This window comes from Punica granatum, chromosome 1 (assembly GCF_007655135.1).
Source record: "Punica granatum isolate Tunisia-2019 chromosome 1, ASM765513v2, whole genome shotgun sequence".
Classification (NCBI taxonomy): domain Eukaryota; kingdom Viridiplantae; phylum Streptophyta; class Magnoliopsida; order Myrtales; family Lythraceae; genus Punica; species Punica granatum.
Genome location: NC_045127.1, coordinates 3,774,308 through 3,794,985, shown reverse-complemented (window position 1 = coordinate 3,794,985; position 20,678 = coordinate 3,774,308). Strand labels below are relative to the sequence as shown.

General features: G+C 35.9%; 2 protein-coding genes and 2 pseudogenes across 2 annotated transcripts; all 4 read right to left on the bottom strand.

Moving 5' to 3' along the window:
• Positions 1 to 3,563: 3,563 nt before the first annotated feature.
• LOC116189990 (cellulose synthase-like protein E6) lies at positions 3,564 to 9,586 on the bottom strand. Its single transcript, XM_031519659.1, is given in 9 exon segments — positions 3,564 to 3,932; positions 3,935 to 4,199; positions 4,306 to 4,653; positions 4,739 to 4,975; positions 5,085 to 5,297; positions 5,394 to 5,525; positions 5,631 to 5,771; positions 7,015 to 7,339; positions 9,091 to 9,586. Coding segments are annotated over 9 exon segments (2,334 nt in total). The 5' UTR covers positions 9,477 to 9,586; the 3' UTR covers positions 3,564 to 3,645.
• A 3,802-nt stretch (positions 9,587 to 13,388) lies between these two features.
• On the bottom strand, positions 13,389 to 14,421 carry LOC116203249 (annotated as a pseudogene).
• Positions 14,244 to 15,311, bottom strand: LOC116203059 (annotated as a pseudogene).
• A 2,457-nt stretch (positions 15,312 to 17,768) lies between these two features.
• On the bottom strand, positions 17,769 to 20,678 carry LOC116189978. Its single transcript, XM_031519650.1, has 5 exons — positions 20,253 to 20,678; positions 19,221 to 19,306; positions 18,834 to 19,139; positions 18,625 to 18,708; positions 17,769 to 18,472 (listed from the first exon to the last, which is right to left on the bottom strand). Exons 1-5 carry the CDS (start codon positions 20,640 to 20,642, stop codon positions 18,019 to 18,021), a joined length of 1,320 nt encoding a protein of 439 aa, XP_031375510.1. The 5' UTR covers positions 20,643 to 20,678; the 3' UTR covers positions 17,769 to 18,018.

Genomic DNA, 20,678 nt, shown 5'->3' with positions numbered 1-20,678 from the left:
GGTACACACTGTCGTCTTGGTTTATTTCACTTCCCTTTTCCTTATATTATGTAATTCACGACCTTACTAGAAATCGAATAAGAAAATGTAAGATATCATCACTGCTTAGAATAAGAACGGGAAGAATAACTAGTAGAGGACTCTTTATTCTAATAAATAGAGCTTTTTTTATTAGTAATCCGGTTCCACAATTGTCTGCATGAAAGCCATATGGCAATGAGTCTGCAATAAACGGATTGACAAATAACAGAAATGAAGTGCCATTTGTTCTACGATTATGTAGAGAGATTATTATATTATACTAAAGTTTAAAATGCTATTGAAATTTTCTTTAAATTTGTAAAATTTTACTTGCCTATAAGTGATTGGGCGCATCTTCAATTCAGAAATTCGATTCCGTCTAAATTAACAGACAATTTGACGACGTACTAGAATTATTATCAAATCAAGAGTTTGTGCATTTTTAGGTTAAGGAAAAAAGTTCGTGCTAAAATTGTTAAAATGTAAAAAGTATATACATTTTTTTTTTGTTATTAACCCTTTATTTAATTAAATTGATGGAAATTATTCGGGTAGCCACATATATAACGATGAAAACGGAAAACGTTTGTTCATCGCAAACCTAAATAATATCATGGGCCATGGCACATATGCTTTGACTAATATGATTTCTGGAAAGGCAGCGGCATTTGTGGGCTCTAACTTGCAAGTTTTCATAGAAAAACTTTTACAAGAGTGCCACGTAAAATTCATTATTGTCGCATAAATTTTAAATCTATGTAACACTTAAAATTGATAAAAATTTTAAATTTATTTCCGATTTGAAAACTGTTTCATTTCTTTATTTTTTTTAAAAAAGAAATAATTATATAGATTTAAAATTTATGTAACACCCATATAAAAATTCCTCTTTTCATAATGATGACCCATTAACCAAACAATTGTTCATAAAGGAACAAACTACTTTTGGTCCTCAACTTTATAACACGTTTTCACTTTGGTCCCAATCCCTTTCTTTATTCAAATTCGTCCTCACAGTTTCACCATTTGGTCCCTTTAGTCCTAGCGTCTACTTTTCCATAATAATAATTAAAAAAAAACTCACTTTTTTATCCATTATATATTTTAAATATCATCTTATTTAAACATATTTTGAAAACAAACAAAATGAAAAAGAGTAAAGATCGAGAGAGAGGGAGGGGGACAGCCGGAGCCTTTCAGTGGCCATCCCTCCCCCAATAATTGAGGAATCTCAGCTGCAACTGGGATCCCTTGATTTCAAAGGGAGGGAGCTTCATCGGCGACTACCCTAGCCCTCAATCCCTATTCAAAAAGGACTTTTTCCCATATGCATATTATATATTGAATTATTTTAATTTTCAGTAAGAAAGATGGGGCGAAGACCAACCATACAATAATAAAAATTGACGTAAGGAATACAAACTGCAATTTGGTAGCATCGATGAGCTCTTAATAAGCAAGACAAAGGAAATAAAATAGATATACTAAAAGTCAGAAAAAGTAACACCTAGTTCATATTTGGTAGATCGGAATAGAATTAATGACAAAAATATGAATTTTGTAGAGTAAAATATAAAGGTATTGTCTTTTGTTGTATCGGACTTTAGGCCTTTTTTGTAACCGAAAAAATATAATGGTATTGAACAAAAAAAAATGATGATTTTTAGAAACTTAATAGTATCAAGGAGTATAATCAAAACATTGACATAATTATTCATATGTCATTCTAAACTATATCTAAGGAATATTCACTCCATCAAATTGATGAAAAAATATCATCATAGTAGAATGCTCTTTCGACTTATAAAAGTGATATTAAATAAGGAAATGGAGTGAAAGTATAAAACAATCATTCCACTAGGGTAGAAAACCCACGCCTTGCCGCGGATCGAAAAGATTTTCATTAATTTTCAGTTTATTAGAGTAATAAGATTTTCATTAATTTTCAGTTCATTAGAGTAATTTGTACAATTAATGTATAGTATAATTGAAACTAATCATAAAATCATTTATGTGGAAAATTTATGAGTTCTTGATTAATAGTAACTAGTCCAGATTTTTCTCCCCATTAATCTCAATTTGAATTTTTAATATTTCTAATTAAAAAATCGTGATCAAAATATAATAGATCTTAAGTGACCCTCTAACTTTAAGCGATGAATTTAGGGGTTTGATGTAAAAAATCTCATAGCCACAACCAAATTAATATCTACGTGAACATGGCATAACTTTACGTTGAACTGAAACTAAGAACATTTTTTTTACCATCACAAATAAAATCAGATTATTTAAGTTAGTGATAAATTAAAATGGATATTTTTCCCAACGTGAGTTGGTTTTAGCTGATTCGGCATCCCTAAAGCAAGATCTCATGAACAAGTCTGGTGAAAAAATCTATGATCGGGGAGCTTACTTTCTTAGTGGATTGATGTATTGAACCTAAATTAATCGTATCATTGAATTTCCGAATACCAAGTCATGCTCAATGGACTTAGTGGTCTAACTGCGTTTGAACCTAGATTAATCAAACTGAACTTTCTAAATACAAAGTGATGCATACCGGGGAAAAATGGCTTAATATGGCTAAGTTATTGGAGGAAAATTAGAACACAAATCGAAGGGTGGGTCTTCGGAAGGAACCCATTGAATGTTAAAAGGGTGGATGAGTTTTTTTTAGAGGAAAACTAATTTATAAATATAAGTAGTTCAATCGTAATGATGGATCATGAGTGATAATTTTATTGCATAAACATGTTTGATATAAAATTTTAAATCAGTAGATGTGGAACACATTTTTTTTTTAGGGAAAACTAATTTATGAAAATAAGTCCTTCGATCGTAATGACAGGGTTATTTAGTTAGGGGGGTTGGCTGAATTACCTATAATCTTATTTGTATCAAATATCAAAATAGTATTGATTGAATTATTGGAGTAAAATCTAAAAATACTTAGAAAAAAGAAGGGGAGTTTTGTAAAAAAAAAAAGAATTAGAAAATTATTTAAAAAAAAAAGTTGGCGAGTGGGGAAAAGCATCCCACTTGCCTGGTGATGGTTATGGACGAGGATTAATTTATTTATATATGAGATGAGATATGATGATTTATGATTTATGCTGATTTATGATATGATGATGATGATATGATGATATGAATTTATGAATATCATTCATACATATCAAACGTAATTCTTATGTATTGTTCGCATAGGAGGAGGTAGATCTGTCTTTTACGATAAATCAAATGAAATTATCCTTTCTTTCTTTTTTTTGCGCATTCTTGATATCCAAAAGCTTAAAGGACTCTGATTAGTTTAATTTGAGTCGGATTGACACGATAAAAGATAAAACTCTCATAGTGTGGATTTTTTCCGTTTATAAGGCTCGACCTTAAAATCTTGTTAATAGTAATAAGCGTTAAACTATTTGAACTAACCAAATTCATATTGGTAAAGTTATCTATTATTTGTTGGAAGAGCGTCGCCTGAAAAATTTTCTATTCTTGGTTTCTTGTTAATGATCTGACTTTATGCATCGAGACACTTGTGCACCATATTAATATGATTGGCCAATAAGCAATATATATGTTTATAACAGGACCCGAGCAATAGAAAGTTATATGATTCGATCATAGGTACATAGCCACCACACATCCGGTCGAGGCGAAAACGACAGACTTGAACATGACGGACATGGGCAGACACCCCCTGTCATGTCGAATGAAAAGCGCCTTGTACACCGGGAGGTTCAGCGAGACCACAGCCCCAGCAACCACAAATTGCACCATGAACCTCCCCAACCCCAGCAGCCCATACACCAGCCCGACCCTCATCAGTCCTCCAATGAGACAGAACAGGTTTAGTACTCCCAGGGTAGCTATGAGAGTAAACATGACCGACGAGCTCCCGAACTCATGACCTCCTTCTCGTACCGAGCCTGGACATCTGGGGTAACAGTCTTTGCAGTCACGGCAAAGCCGGTCTGCGAGAGGCCTAACTCTGCAAGGACTGCGTCCACCAGGGCAAAGACGAATGCACTCGTCCTCCGGAACAGTAGCATCCTCTGAGCGTTCCACCATGACCAGACCGTCAAGCCGCATCCTAGTGCCTCAGCCATGCTGGACACGCTCCGGGCTAGGACCGCATATATGAATGGCAGGAACCACAGGCTCGACAAAGATACCTATAAGTTGCAATGAATTGCACGCACTCGTGACATCTCGATAGGATCTATTGATATATACAGTGATTTACTAAACGTGATGATAAAATCGGGAAATTAAACGTACCTCGGGGAACAAGGGGATGCCGCGGAGCAAGAACAGGGGAGGGACAATGACATAGAACAGAGTTGGGAGGGACAAGGAAGCCCACACGAGATAGAAGGAGTAGGCCATCTGGGCACCAACCTTAATCTTCCCGTGGCCGAGAGTGAAGGGACAGTACTTGGACAGGAAAATCTGGAACAACCCCTCAGACCACCTCTTGAACTGCACAAGGCAGAGCTCGAGCGTGTTCGGGGCCACCCCGATGAAGGCCTTGCGCCGCGGATTATAGTAGATAGACTTCCATCCCCTGCATTGGATCGTTATCCCCGTCACTATGTCCTCCACCGAGCAACCATACATCACTCCCATCTACGACACAGATGCGCTGGCAAAGATTAGTAATTACACCTACACCCTCTATAGTTACTATACGAGTTAAGAGTGGGAAAGGTACCTCCTTTCCCCATGGAGTGCCTTCTTCGTAGGAGCAATTGGCCACGGCTTTTGCTGCTTCTTCGAGTTCAACCACAGTTCTTTCACTTCTTTTCATTTCAGTCCTTTCATCTGTCAATTTTGGTTTATAATCTTCCGAGTACATCCTTCCACAGAGACTCTCCCTCCTATGGAAGCATCCTGTCCCACAGTAAAGAGTTGTTCCATTTCCAGCCCCATCCAAGCCCTTCATCTCAACCTACACGAAATATTGATTACATCGTTTCGTCGCGTCATCCACAGTATGACTTGACTGTAATGCTCAACAGAGTGTAATTTGGATGCAATCGATAGATAATATGTGTCACCTCATTGATCACGGTGCAAGAGTTGAAATAGAGGTCATTCGGGGTGATGTTGTTGAAGTTCTGCGGGAACTGAACATAGGCGGTTTCATGGCCTCTCTCCTCGTCCATGAAGAAGCACAAGGCCTCTCTAATTGCGTCCGTGTTGTTGGCGTACATGTCACAGTCTAGGTTCAGTATGATTGGTGCATTGCTTATCACCGACGACACTCTAATCTGTGAATTAATTACGAGCCAGAGCAAGAAGAATCAATTGCACGTTCAAATTCCATTATAGAATAATAGTCTTGCAATGAGCAAAAGAAATTATACTAGTGCATTCATGGAGCCAGCCTTGAAGTTGTGACGATGCTGAGGTCTCTTCTCTCGTGCCCTGTACACCAACGTCGGTAACCGGCTTCCCTTGCCATCGACTGCGTTCTCATCGCTTCCGTCAATTACTATCTGAGAAAATCATTTGAATCGGTCTCAATTATTCATTCTTAGTTGTAACGCGCTGATGCCGGGGCCTCAAATGATGAGGAGAAAATGGGCGACTTTGTATATCACCTGAACAATTGATTGGTGATCCCACTTTGTTACGTTGGGATTCCATTCTGAGAATCCTTTGTGCTTCTCCTTCATATCCTTTGGGATGGTACCAATCTTAACAGCCTCATCAATTCTCTTCTTCATATCCTTGTATAGCTTCTGTGAATTACATAAAACAAAATTAAAAGTAAGTTATATTTTTCACAGAGGAAAAAGCTGAAAATTTTAAGAGAAAATAAACAAACGTGAAAGACGATAAATGATCATATTTTCATTCAAAAAGATCGTATATCTTTGAAGTCTCTTTCAGGCTTGTAATTTTCTTTCGTATTAAACTGGGTATATTGCACAAATCTAGAGTCTTCAACCGCAACAATTTTTAAAGTTTATTTGTTTTTATTAATGTTAACGCTATAAAAAAATAGCATGATCTTGTAATAAAAAAATATCTGTATATGCTTAAGGATATATTTTTTTAAAAAAATTCAATTAATAAATGAAAATATAAATGCCTATCGATGCATTTAACTTAGAAAATGTATAAGATAAAGTACAAGATAATTTTGAAAAAAAATATTCTTATGGAAGTTCAGATGAAGTAGAAATTTGAAATAAAGAACAATCTCAAGAAAAGAATAAAAATTAATATATATTTTTTCATAAGTAATATATGATCAGCTAAATAGCATATATATATATATATATACATAATATGTTGTTTATTGGAATACTCATTCTTACTGGAATAGTATCAAAATTCTTGAAGTATCCTCCAGTATAGATAAATGTATATATATATATATATATATATATGTAAAGAATAAAAATATGCCCCCTCTTAAAATTCTAATATAATCTAAATATATATTTCAATTGTATCCATTCGATATTTCTTTTTTCTATTATGAAGAAAGAAATGAGAATGAAATTTTAAAATATTTCATTAAAAATCACCATTAAATAGCTTATATCTAAAGGAGAATTATATTTTAAAACTATCTTTTAGCTTAGTATATAGATATAGATATAACAGTGTCAGTCATGCCAAATGGCAAAAAGTTTACCATAAGACACTTTTTTTATATGATACCACATATACACTTAAAATTCGTGTATGGTATATAATAAGTTTCAAATAATTTAATTATAATGGAATATATTATGTAAAAAGCGAATAAAATACTTTAAAAAATATAAATAATTTATTTCCACGTCATACATATATTTTTCGACCAGTAATCGCAGAACGACCCGCCAAATGACTTAAGATCACTAAAGTAAATTTATTTTATCGACTTTTCTATCTTATTTGTTAATTATTTTGGGGTTTAGAATCTTAATATAATATAAAGTTGTTTATTAAGAATAATAAATCAAAGTACAGAAACCAGCATGTGCTTGCCTTTATAGCCAGGCATTCCTGGCCATAGGCGGTGGGCTGGACGTTGGCCCGGCGCTGCTGGGCAAAGTAAGCATCCGGAGACCGAGGCTCGATGTTGAACTTGTTGCAAAACGGAATCCAATGCTTAGCGAACTCAGATGCCTCGAGGAGAGCGTAGAACGTGAACTTGGAGCCACCGTCATCGGAGAGATAAACACTCAGCTTCTCCGGTGGGTAGTTGTAGGACATCACCGAGAGGACGGTGTTGATCACCAGGGATGGTGGCTCCATCTCCGGGTCCGCTGTGCATACGAATATGTCTATTCGCGGTAACTTTTCCTCGTATCTGTACCGGAATATCGATGTTGTCACACGTACTAAATGATTAATAAGTTAATCAAAGCAACAATAACCGATGCATGTGCACAATATATAATATAATATGTATGTATGTGATATATAACGAGGTTTGGTGATCCAAATCAAAGTAGGCATATATCATATATTTTCATTCCTCGTAATTAGAATATTAGATTTTTTTTTTATAAATGCGATATTCAGAATATTAAACGTTATCCGAACATAATCTAATGTTTAAGTTGTTGCTGTCACATCGTGCTATATCAAGCAATCCGAAGCAGGAAACCGATGATGAGCTTATTGACCGTTAAGAGTGCAAATTATTGATCATAATGGGTCATTTTGATTAGGGTAAATTGCACTGGTGGTCCAAAATGTTTTACAAATGTTACATGATGGTCCAAAAAGTTTTTTTCGTTACATGATGGTACAAAATGTTTCAAAGTTGTTTCATAATGGTACAAACCGTCAACTCGAGCTTGACGCCGTCAAGCCGATGCTGACGTGGCTACTACGTGTCACCCCCTTGCTGACGTGGCCGAAATATTTTAAAATTTTAAATTTTAAAAATAATTTTAAATTTTAAAAACTTTTAAAAATAATTTTAAATTTTTAAAAAAATTAAAAATAATTTAAACTTTTAATTTAAAATTTAAAATAATTTTAATATTAAATATTAATTATTTTATAAAATTATTTTTAAAAATTTAAAAAATTAAAAATTTAAAAAAATTTTAAAAAAATTTAATTTTTTTAAAAATAATTTTAAAAATTCAAATTTTTTCAAAATAATTTTCAAAATTTTAAAATTAATTTTTTTTTATTTTTTCTAAATTTTTACTCTTTTTTATTATTTTTATATTTTAAAAAAAATTAATTTTTTTTATATTTTTAAAAAATAATTTTCAAAATTTTAAAATATTTTTTTTATTTTTTTGAAAATTTTTACTCTTTTTTTGTATTTTTTTAATTATTTTTTTGTATTTTTTGGACTTTTTAAAATTTTATTTTCTCTTAAATGACGTGGCGCATTATGATTGGTTCCACGTAACAAAAGTGACACATAGAACGCGCCACGTCAGCAAAATATTAACGGCGTCAGGGCCAATTGACGGTTTGTACCATCATGAAACAACTTTGAAACATTTTGTACCATCATGTAACGAAAAAAACTTTTTGGACCATCATGTAACATTTGTAAAACATTTTGGACCACCAGTGCAATTTACCCTTTTGATTATGATTATCGGTTTTGACAAACGAGGTAAACAGCGGGACTTCGTGACACTGAAGATGTTCCCTTATCAATTGTAGGATGATAGGACTGAGCCTCTCGACCAATTTAGTCTAGCCGACTGTGGGTTCTTCTCATACTTTCAAGCAATATGTCTCAGGCCAATAAGTTGTATATAAAGGTAAACGACCGTCGAGCGATAAGACTTGTCAGATTATACGACTACTTATGTACTTATGATCGAGTTCGGTGCTTGGCCATTTACATCTGGAACCGCAAGTTTTGGGGTCCCATGTAAAATTTCCAGAAACAGAATAAAAGCAAGCAAGTGATATTGTTATCCCGAAGCGTGCTTTTGAATTCATGTAACTCCATAGATACATCCGATATCTATCACAAGCCGAGCAGCCATGTCGATATCTTATGTAATCAAATCCTCCTCCTCGGGATTTTGATGGTTCCAATCCACACAATAAGGAAGATAATATTAGAGAGTAACTAACCTCAGGGAGAGCTTGTCCTTGAAAGCGAGCCGGTGAACGATGTTCCATCGGATGGACTGGCTGAGGACCCAATATAGACCGAACACCAACTCAGCCAAGAACATCCCCACGGAACTCCACAGCAAGTAATAGTAATAAGTCGTTCCCTTCTTCACCACCGTCTCACCGATAACGCCGGTCTTGTAACCAGAACCGGAACCAGGATCCGAAAGGTAGTCTGGAAACAGTAGGGATAGTATGTGGGCCAACCTATAGGCCCATACCCCACAGATGCTCAAGAAGACGGTGGCAGCAAACACTCTGTAAGCAAGTCTCCCTCTCCCTTCCGACTTGGTCTCAAACAGCTGCTCATCTCTTTGAACATCCTCAACTTCACCAGCACCCATCTCTCTCTCTCTCTCTCTCTCTCTCTCTATCTCTCTCTCTATCAATAGTTTACGGTTGAAAGCTTGGCATAGACTTATGGGAGAGAGGTTCTCCCTCTAGTCTTGTCATGCATATATCTTGTATATACTCACACGTGTATGTTTACATATAGGGATGGATTTAAGGGGCACCCGAACTGGCTTGGACTCGGAAAAAATTACAAATTTCTATTTAAATTCTCTCTAATTTATCATTTTCTTAATGAAATTATCATATTTTATCCCTTTTAATTTTATAATACAAAATCCCTTTGAACTTGTCCCCTTGAACAAAATTTCTAAATCCCTCCTCGATATACACATTATACAAGTCCACATCTATTATGCCTTATCCATATCTTTTTATATCTATTAAATATTCTAAGAAAAAATTTCAATTATAACCTTCTCTATTTTTTATTTCATCAGCACTTTTTGAATCTCAATGAGTGAAATTAAATTTTATTATAAAACAATTATTAAAAACGGTACTTCTAATAACTAAAATTGTGTTGTATTAAAGCCGGGGTTCGTAGTCCCTTTACAAGTGCATGCTTATCTCATCATTTTTGACAGAGTCATTTTTTTTCTTTTCCCCTTTTAATATGGCATGGATTATACCTGCAAATAACTACCGGATCAAACTTCGAGCAAATATGTGTATACGTAGGGCGGCCTGATAAATAACTAGAACTAGTATTATATAAGCAAGAACAACGTCTGCAGTAACATATAACTAGTCCTTTTTGCCCACTCACTGGGCGAGCCCGGCAAGGAAAAATGGCATAAAAATTACAAAATTTAAATTTATTAAAACATCTGAAAAAAGGAGATGCCACAAGAATAAAAAAATTATAATTTAACTTGAAATTCATATATATATATATATATATATATATATATATATACAGTTTGTGAATGGATATTGCGGATTTATGAAAAATGCTTAAGTAGAAGGATCTCGTAGGAGTAACTTGAATTAGATTATATATAGATTGTTTGTTTTTCTAGGAGAAAGCTCTATTGTAGCCCTGTGACGGTATGGTGGTCTCGTTTTAACATTTTGCCGGTATATATATATATATGCCTATGTAAAGGGGCATCAAACTTGCAAGAGAAAATCCCAGACACCGCACGTTGTCCGTGGTGGGCAGCCTAACCTGTTCGTGAGGATTTAAGTCGATCAATTATATTTTCAGCTGTGCATCTTATTGAGAAACCGAGTACTCGAGATTTTTCACGAGAACTTTCAGGATTAGGCCTTGATGCCTCATCCTATTGTTAGTTTAGATCTGTAAATATAATTGGTACGATTCGATTCTATTTCATTCCTAAAATAAATATTGTCGTTTCCTAGGGAACAACTAGAGACGAGTTTCCACCAAGGACCAGAAAAAAAGTCATGCACGATAGAAGACGTCCGCTGAAATAGATATATATATATATATATATAAAGAAAGGGTACGATATATGACAAATATCTTTTGTAAATATTCTTTCTGCCCAATAGATAATTATTTAAATTCAATAGTTTTAGACTAACATGTGAGCCCTTTCACTACGAAAAATTAAAGAAATGCCATGATGACCGTCCCAATATGATAAAGAACAATGACTTCTTAGAAATCAGTAGAGACGACAAGAATTCAAAACCATTTTAAAAATTCTGGCTCTCGATGCGTTAAACGTTCGTCGAACAAAGTCATTGGTGGAGAAAAGTCGGTAACGTACGTGAATCCGGGATATTGATTATTTGATATTCGGTTTTTGACTAATAATTTTGTATGTGAGCAAAGGGCAGAGGCCGTCGGTCAATTAGGTTAGTTCAATTTTGGACATATTGGGGCCAGTTAGGATAAATAAATAAATAGAACATAAACAAATAGAACAACAAGATCCATCCCCCGTCACCCAATCCGATTGAAAAAGTAAGATCTCTCACTAATAAGTCATCAATTATTATATAAATTAAATTTTGTTAAGTTTTCAGCACAGGTACAACACGCGGATTTGCACCTAATGAATAATAAATTCTACTTAATTTTGAAAAAAAAAAAGAAGAAGCAAAAATGGACCATAAGAGCATCCGAAAACCTTAACACTTTCGATTCATGTCCTATCTCCGATACCCTTCACCAGGAAATGACACGTATCCTCTCGAAATATCAATGGTGTATATTTCCATTAAATGCACACAGACACACGCATGAGATCCATTTTTCCCTCTTTTTTTTTCCTATTCTCGGAAATTTTAATATTTATTTAAAAAGTCTTTTAAAAATTCATAAAATAACAATTTCAAACCTAGAAAATTATAATAAAATAGCACTACATCAATATAGAATTTCAAAGAAAAGTTAAAAAAATTAAAGATTATTAAGAAAATTCATAAAAGAATCTATGAAACTGACATGAAAATCTGAAAAATTTTAAAGTACTAAACAAATAGTAATATAAAATTTATAAAAGTAAACATATAAATATAGACTAAATGAATGAATAAATAGAAACATAGCTCACCCTAAAAATATATAGTAACATAAAATTTAAAAAATGAGGAAAATATAAACTCAAGTAGGATGCAAAATATTTAAATGCAATATTAAAAATAATGGTAAATGGTTGAAACCAAAAATATTATAAACTCTAAAAAATTACTACTACTCAAGAAATGTTAGAAATTCGAAATAAATTAAAACATAAATTATAAAAAAGGTAAAAAAAATAAAAAATAAAAAGCAAAATCAGCCCTTCAAGTCAAAATTAAGTTTCCTGGCGGATTGACTCTCACAATCGATCAATCCTTTTCCTGTTAACAAGAAGACCAGCTTTAGGAAGTTTACAAATTTCTATCTATATTTTTACTTTTATGAATTTTATATTATAATCTATTTACTTAGTTTCTTTTAATTTTTTTCAGATTTTAATATGTTACTTTTATGAATTCTTTTATAAATTTTCCAAATAATCTTTTTTTTAATTTTACTTTTCTTTGAAATTTTATATTGATGTTATGTTGTTTTGGTAGATTTTTCTTTTAGTAATCATTTTGTTAGAATTTTTTAGATCTGAACTTGTTAATTTTTTAAAATCTTTAATATTTTTTGAATAAACATTTAATTTGTTAGTTCGTGGAGAAAAGAAAAAAAGAGAGAAGAATGGATCTCTTGCGTGTTTCCGTATGCATTTAATGGAAATATACACAATTGATATTTTGAGAGGACACGTGTCATCTCCTGATGATGGGGAAGAGATGGGAACAGAGGATTTGCATCCCCAAACAAAGAACACATTCCTCTTTCTTCTTACGCATTCCAGACGGGAAAGCAAAAGCAAGCACGGCAGTATAGACTTACGATCCATACATCGATGTCCTAATCTGGAGCAGAACATACTTCTAAGGCACGCCGGCCTTAAAATATCATCCGAAACACCCAAACGAACAGAACAAATCTGGACACCTCATTTCGTTTTCCAGCATGAATTATCTACATTCATAAGGATTCGAACTCGAAACCTTGCGTAATCAAAACTAGTGTTGAGCCACTTGAATCTACTAACGTTGGTCATTTCATTTTCGCTTTCATCCAAGTTGTTTGTAGCAGCTGTAACAGCTGCTGCAAACTTTCCTCTTGCGGCTCCCTTTCCCACTGTTCAGTCGCGATAATAGGTTTTTTTTCCCGCTCTCCGAAGAAGGAATTTTCGCACTTATCCGACAAAAAAGAGCTTTGACAGCACGGTGAGCTCTTCGATTCGGGTTCCTGATATTGATTAGACACGGTAAGGCCTGATTTCATCTTCTGTTTTGTGGATCTTCTTTCCATTTTATTGATGTGAAGTCCGTAGAGCCCACAAATTGTCACAGGACATAGTGCAAAGAATTATGACTCGACAAGTACATGCCCGCAACTGAAAATTATGATTCAATCAGACGTACATAACAACCACACATCCTATCGACGCGAAAACAATAGACTTGGACATGACGGATATAGGCAGACAACCCCTGTCTTGTCGAACGAGAAGCGCCTCGTACTCCGGCAGGTTGAGTGAGACCACAAGCCCGGCAACCAGAAACTGCCCCAAGAACTTCCCCAGCCCTGGCAGCCCATGCACCGGCCCCACCCTCATCACTCCTCCAATGAGACAGAACAGGTTTAGCACTCCCAGGGTAGCCATGAGAGTAAACATGACCGCCGAGCTTCCAAACTCCATGACCTCCTTCTCGTACCAGGCCTGGACATCTGGGGTAACAGCCTTCGCAGTCATGGCAAAGCCGGTCTGCGAGAGGCCTCACTGTGCAAGGACTGCATCCACCAGGGCAAAGAGGAAATGCACTTGTCCTCCAGAACAGTAGCATTCTCTGAGCATTCCACCTCGACCAGACCGTCAAGCCACAGCCATGCTGTATACACTCCGGCCTAGGACCACATACATGAATGGCAGGAACCACAGGCTCGATAAAGATACCTATAAGTTGCAATGAATTGCACGTATAAGATGGGAGGGACATGGTAGCCCACAGGAGATAGCAGTAGGCCATCTGGGCACCATCCTTAATCTTCCCATGGCCGTCAGTGAAGGGACGGTACTTGGAGAGGAAGACCTGGAACATCCCTTTGGACCACCTCTTGAACTGCACAAGGCGAAGCTGGAGCGTGTTCGGGGCCACCCCGAGGAAGGCCTTGCACCGGGGATTGTAGTAGATAGACTTCCACCCCCTGCATTGGATCGTTATCCCTGTCACTATGTCCTCCACCTAGCACCCGTACTGTACGGGTGATGTACGGGCCGTACATCACTCCCATCTACAATACCGACAGGCAAGCAAAAGTTTGTAAATTACACCGACACCTTCGTAGGAACAATTGGCCACGGCTTTTGCTGCTTCTTCGAGTTCAACCACAGTTCTTTCACTTATTTTCATTCAGTCCTTACATCGGTTAGTTTTGGCTTATAATTTCCGAATGCATCCTTCCACAGAGACTCTCCCTCCTACGGAAGCATCCTGTACCCCAGTAAAGAACTGTTCCATTTCCAGCCCCATCCAAGCCCTTAATCTCGACCTACACAAATACGGATTATGTCATTACGTTTCATCATTCACAGTCCAAATGTACCGCACGGCAGAGCATATTTTGGAAGGAGTGGATAATATGTGTCACCTCATTGACCACGGTACAAGAGTTGAAGTAGAGGTCATTCGGGGTGATCTTGTTGAAGTTCTGTGGGAACTGAACAAAGGCGGTTTCATGGCCTCTCTCCTCGTCCATGAAGAAGCACAAGGCTTCTCTAATGGCGTCCATGTTGTTGGCGTACATGTCACAATCTAGGTTCAGTATGATCGGCTCTTATCACCGATGACACTCTAATCTGCGAATTAATTAAAAGCCAGAGAAAGAAGAATAGATTGCACTTCCAAATTCCATTATGGATATCATTTTCTTGCAATGAGCAAAAGAAATTATACCAGTGCATTCATGGAGCCAGCCTTGAAGTTGTGATGATGTTGAGGTCTCTTCTCTCGTACCAAAGTTGGTAACCGGCATCCCTTGCCATCGACTGCGTTCTCATCCTTCCCGTCAATTAATATCTGAGAAAATCATTTGAATCAGTCTCAATTATTGATTCTTAGTTGTAAGGCGCCGATGTCCCGTGCGATGAGGAGAAAATGGGTGACTCTGTATATCACCAGAACAATTGGCTGGTGATCCCATTTGTTACTTTGGGATTCCACTCTGAGAATCCTTTGAGCTTCCCCTTTATTTCTTTTGAGATGCTACCAATCTTAACAGCCTCATCAATTCTCTGCTTCATATCCTTGTATAGCTTCTGTAAATTACATAAAACAAAATTAAAAATAAGTTAATTTTTTGAGAGGAAAAAGCTTAAAATCTTAAGAGAAAATAAACAAACGTGACAATAAATGATTATATTTTTATTCAAAAGGATTGTATATCTTTTTAAGTCTCTTTCAGTCTTGTAATCCTTTTTGTATTATTAAAACTAGGTTAATTCACACGTGCGATAAACAGGTCTAGAGTCTCAAAACAACTATATATGCTTTTATTAATGTTATATTACCAAAAATATATAGCATAAATTTATAATCATAAAATATGTATATATGCTTGAGAATATAATTATTTTTAAAAAAATCAAATAATTAGTGAGAACATAAGGGCGTATCAACGCATTCAATTTAGAAAATATATATGATAAAGTATAAGATAATTCTATTAAAAACAGTTTCTGATGGAAGATCAGATGAAGTTTAGAAATTAAAAATAAAGAATAATCCCTATAAAAAGCCAAATTAATATGTATTTTTTCATAAGTAATATACGTTCCTTTAAAAAACATAAATATATAATATTGTTTATTGAAATATTTACTAAAATTCTTAAAGTATACTCTAGTATATGTATTATTAAGAGTAAGATAAATTTATATAAATTTGAATATATAAAGAATAAGAATTTGTTCCTCTTGAGAACTCCTACAACCGAATTTATATATTTATTGTATCCATCTGATTTCTTTTTCTTTTTTTTTTGTGAAGAAAGAAATGAGAATGAAGTTTTAAAATATTATTTTAAAACTGCCTTTAAATGACATGTGGCTACAGGAACCCTTGGCTTAATGCATAGACAGAGATGGATGGATGGATGGATCTAAGTGATATTTTTGATATAGTGCCAGTCATGCTAAGTCGTGATGAAAAAAGTCTACCACACATGCTTACACTTAAAATGCATATATGACATGTAAAAATTTTCAAATAATTTATTTATAAGAAGCAAATAAATAACTTGAAAATAATACAATATATATATATATCATACATATATTTTTCAACCAATGTATTGGAGACCAACCCACCAAATCGAGGATGAGTTGCTGACTTAAGGTCATTAATAAAGTACACTAGACTTTTCTATTTTAATTGTTAATTATTTTGGGGTTTAGAATCTTAATAATAAACTATGCAGTTTATTAAGAATAATAACTTTTTTTTGGGCAAAGAAGAATAAATAATAATTAAAGTTTAGAAACCGGCATGGACTTGCCTCAATAATAATTAAAGTTTAGAAACATGTCTTTCCAAAAAACAACCCCATCCCTCACCCCCCCCCCCCAAAAAAAAAACTTAGTAGATACTTATTTTATTTTTTGCCCAATAATATAGATATACATTATTATTTTTCGGTAGATTGATATAAATTATTATTTTTTTGGGTAATATTTAAATTCGATAATTTTGTACAACCATGCATGTGAGTTCCTCCACTCGGAAATATTAAAGAAAATATCACGACGACCGTCCCAACATGATAAATATCATGACGACCGTCCCAACATGATAAAGAATCGGTAGAGACAGGAAGTTGACCAAAAATAAATAAAAGGGTAGAGACAACAAGAATTCTAAATCAATTTAAAACTTGTCACTCTCTCGATGTGTGTTACAGGTCCGTTGGTCGCACCATGTCATCAGTAGAGAAATGTCGGTAACGAACGGGAATCAGGATATTAATTATTTGATATTCGATTTTTGACTAATAATTTGTACGTGAGCACAGAACAGAGGCCGTCAGTCAATTAGATGAGTTTAATTTCGGACTTATTGGAGCCAACATTAGGATAAACAAATAGAACAAACGTGACCATCCCCCATCACCTAATATCATTAGTAAATCATTAATTATATATGTACTGTATATAAAAATTGGAGGCCGATACGAACATGTGCCATGATACCAATTTTATGAAAACCTAGACTCCTATACCTGATTGTCTTTTTTACTGTTCAAAATGCTTCATCATATTATTAACAAAATAATGATTATTCTTAATTATTATCCCAAAAATAAATTTCTTTATTCACGAATATATATTAGATATTTTCTTGCAAAAAATAAAGAATTTTATCAAATTCACGAACAAATATTCAAAACAACGTCGAGGAAAAAAGTTCTTTCAATAAATTAAAAAATTCCTCCATAAATGTCAAATAAACGAGCGGATCTATAGCTAATTAATAATAATTCTATTTAATTTTGAAAAAAAAAAAGAGAGAGAGAAAATGGACTGTATGACCCCACAAAAAACCCAACAGCATCGATCTATTCCAGCTTTACTGCAACCACTACGAGCAAATATTTCCCGAAAGTTGCCCTGGTAAGGAGGCTGAGCTATATGATTCGAAACTGCTCGTGACCGAGAAACATCTGGCACGTCAAAAAGAAGAGTACCACAAAACCTTAGAATAGCTGAATCCCCGGAAATCGACAAACAAGATGATTTTACTATATAACAACTTCGCAATCATACACAAGGAATACATTCCTCTTCTTTCCCATTCCAGACAGGAAAGCAAAAACAAGCACGTCAGCATAGACAATCGATTCATACATCTATGTCCTAATCTGAAGCTGAACATGCTTCTAATGCACTGGCCTTAATATCACCTGGAAAACCCGAAAGAACAAAACAAACCTGGACTCCTCATTTCGTTTCGCTTTCACCCGAGTTGTTTGTAGCAGCTGTAGGCAACAGCAACCGAGACCGCAGCACAAAGAACAGCGAGAGCAGCGTAAGAGTCTTCACGCTCCCAGCTCTCGTACCACGTGGGCATACTGCAAACTTTCCGCGTGCGGTTCCCTTTCCCGCTGTTCAGTCTCGACAATAGGTTTTTCCCGCTCTTCGATTCATTCTTGCCCTTGGTTGACTTCTCTCTCGAGCCAGAATTTTCAGACTTATCCGAAAACAAGGAGCTTTGACAGCACGATGAGCTCCCGTTTTCCGGACAACAGCCCAAACTCTCCTCTGGTGGGCTAAGATCCGAAAGGTTCTTCCTCTCTCTCTTAAGATCTATAAACTCATTAGCAGGATTACCCACGGTAGATCTGCTCTGCAATTGGAACCTCTGCTCTTGGGATTTCTTCTGCTCCTCCTCCGATAAACCCATCTGACCCCTGTAGTCAATTCAGGTTCCCGATATTGATTAGACACGGTAAGGCCTGATTCCATCTTCTGTTTTGTTGATCTTCTTTCCATTTTATTGATGTAATGTAAGGACCATATAACCCACAATTGTCACAGGCCATTAATAAACGAAGAAAACTACCTCCAAAGCCTGTCCACGATTTCACCTCTTCCAGTATGCTGCTCCAGCAACACAGGCACATCTTCAGGTGCAACATACCCATACCTGCAATTTCAACAGGAAGGAAAAGAGGCAGTCACAATTCACATAGCACTACATCCTTATAATCAAATCATACAATGCAAACATTGAAAAAAGACTACCAATATCAAATGCGAAAGAGAAAGTACCAGTGACCAGAGACTGATCCACTAGCGTCAACTCCAAATATTATCACGTTCCCAGCATACTTGTGTCCCCCAACATGGGAACATGGGCTAACGGACACTTTACCCTGAAGACCATATATTTCTATCTCTTCCCTGAACCTATTGACAAGAGAGGGTCCACAGAGTCCACAGCGACGATCCCGAGACCCATGTGAACACACGAAGACATATGAACCACTAAGCATTTCAGGATTCCCGGGGAGCCACTCGCTATCCTTCACAAGTACCTCTTCGACAAAAGTATCCACATCAAAATGCGTCAATCTCCTGTATAATTCACATATATTATTTTCAGTAAACAGATCGTGATGGAAGCAGGGGAAGAAGAAGTACTAAAGGAGAGGATACCTGTATCTAATCATGTCTGGAAAAATCAATACATCCCCATTTGAGGTCTCAGTACCATCGTGCCCTTCACATATTGTTAAGCGGGTCTTCATTTTCAGGAGGGTGGGAATCAAGAAATTCACATCAGATAAAAAACATCACAAGATACTGTATAATGCAGTGAAATATCAAATTAAGCAATTACTCCATGCTTCTTTGAACAAGCAAAAATAACAGAAGATTAATCACAGAATTCAGGACTAATACCATTTTACGATTAAAAAAAAACGGTTTGATCCATTACAGCTATTGAAGTTAGCTGTCCATTTATTCAAGCGATTGTTCAAACCATTAGTTCCAACTATCACAACATAGCAATGTCCTTTACGCAAATAAGAAAAATTTATCTGCTTCATTAAACACCTAATCGGTGATCCAGGAATAACACTTTGCCTGAAGATTGCCTTGCATTTAACCTATTTCTTCAAATTATAAAGCAAGGTAAAAAAAGAAAATTACCTATATCTGCACTCTAAACACATTAATTTCAAACGTTCGTTTCTATCAAGTTTGAATATTTGTGAAGATGAACCGCAAAGATTAATAACAATTCAGGGGCTTTGATACCTATTAAAAAGAGAACTGGTTTTATAGCTACTGTAGTCAGCAGTCCATTCATCGTTCAAACCATTACTTAGTTCTTTCTAACTACACGCTAAATCACCTCCCGGAAAGAAAACTAACATAACGAAGCAATGAGCTTTACGTAAATAACAGAAACTAATATGCTTTATTAAACACTTGATCGTTGATCCAACAATCGGACATTGTTTGAAATCAGCCTTGTAGTTACCTTAATTTCTTCAAATTAGTATGCAACATATAACGGAAACTGCATATATCTGCTTTCAAAACACCCTCCAAGCAACAGCGAGTGGTGCTATTTAGTTGATTCCAAACCTTCACTTCTATCAAGTTTGCATTTTTCACTGAGCTTAACTAATTTCACTGAGCTTGGCCATAGAAGCTAAATTCACCAACTCGTTGATATACCTCTCTCTTCATATCAGCCTTGTGAGCTGACACAGCGGCGGAGAGAAGCCTCGGTAGGCGATCGAACTCGGCGGCCTCGATCCTCGGGGGCCAAACCCTAGGGTTCTTGTAGCAGAGGAAGACGTGGCGCTCGTAGAACTGCACGGTACCGGCGAGCTGGGCCTGCCGAAATTCCGGGCGAGAGAACCCGAAGTCGGCGTCGGAGCTGCAGCCTCCGCCATCGCCGGAGCCAAGCAGGCCCTCGCCCTGGAAGCTCCCGGGGGCGCTGCCGGAGGGCTCGTGGAAGATGTCGAGGGGGTCAGAAACGGTGACCGGGGAGGAGGACTGTGAGTGGTTGGCGGCGGTGAAGGAGGAGAGGAGATCGTCTCTGTCTCGGCTGCTGCTGGCCATGGAGAAATGTGCAGTCGAGGTCAGTAGGTCTCCCAG

What these genes read in the sequence shown, in the direction of transcription:
- LOC116189978 (XM_031519650.1), bottom strand. Translation starts at nt 20,642, where the DNA reads ATGGCCAGCAGCAGCCGAGACAGAGACGATCTCCTCTCCTCCTTCACC. An exon ending in CCAGACATGATTAGATACAG is followed by an intron (nt 19,140 to 19,220) that starts GTATCCTCTCCT and finishes TGAATTATACAG; the next exon opens with GAGATTGACGCATTTTGATG. An exon ending in GGATCAGTCTCTGGTCACTG is followed by an intron (nt 18,709 to 18,833) that starts GTACTTTCTCTT and finishes TTGAAATTGCAG; the next exon opens with GTATGGGTATGTTGCACCTG.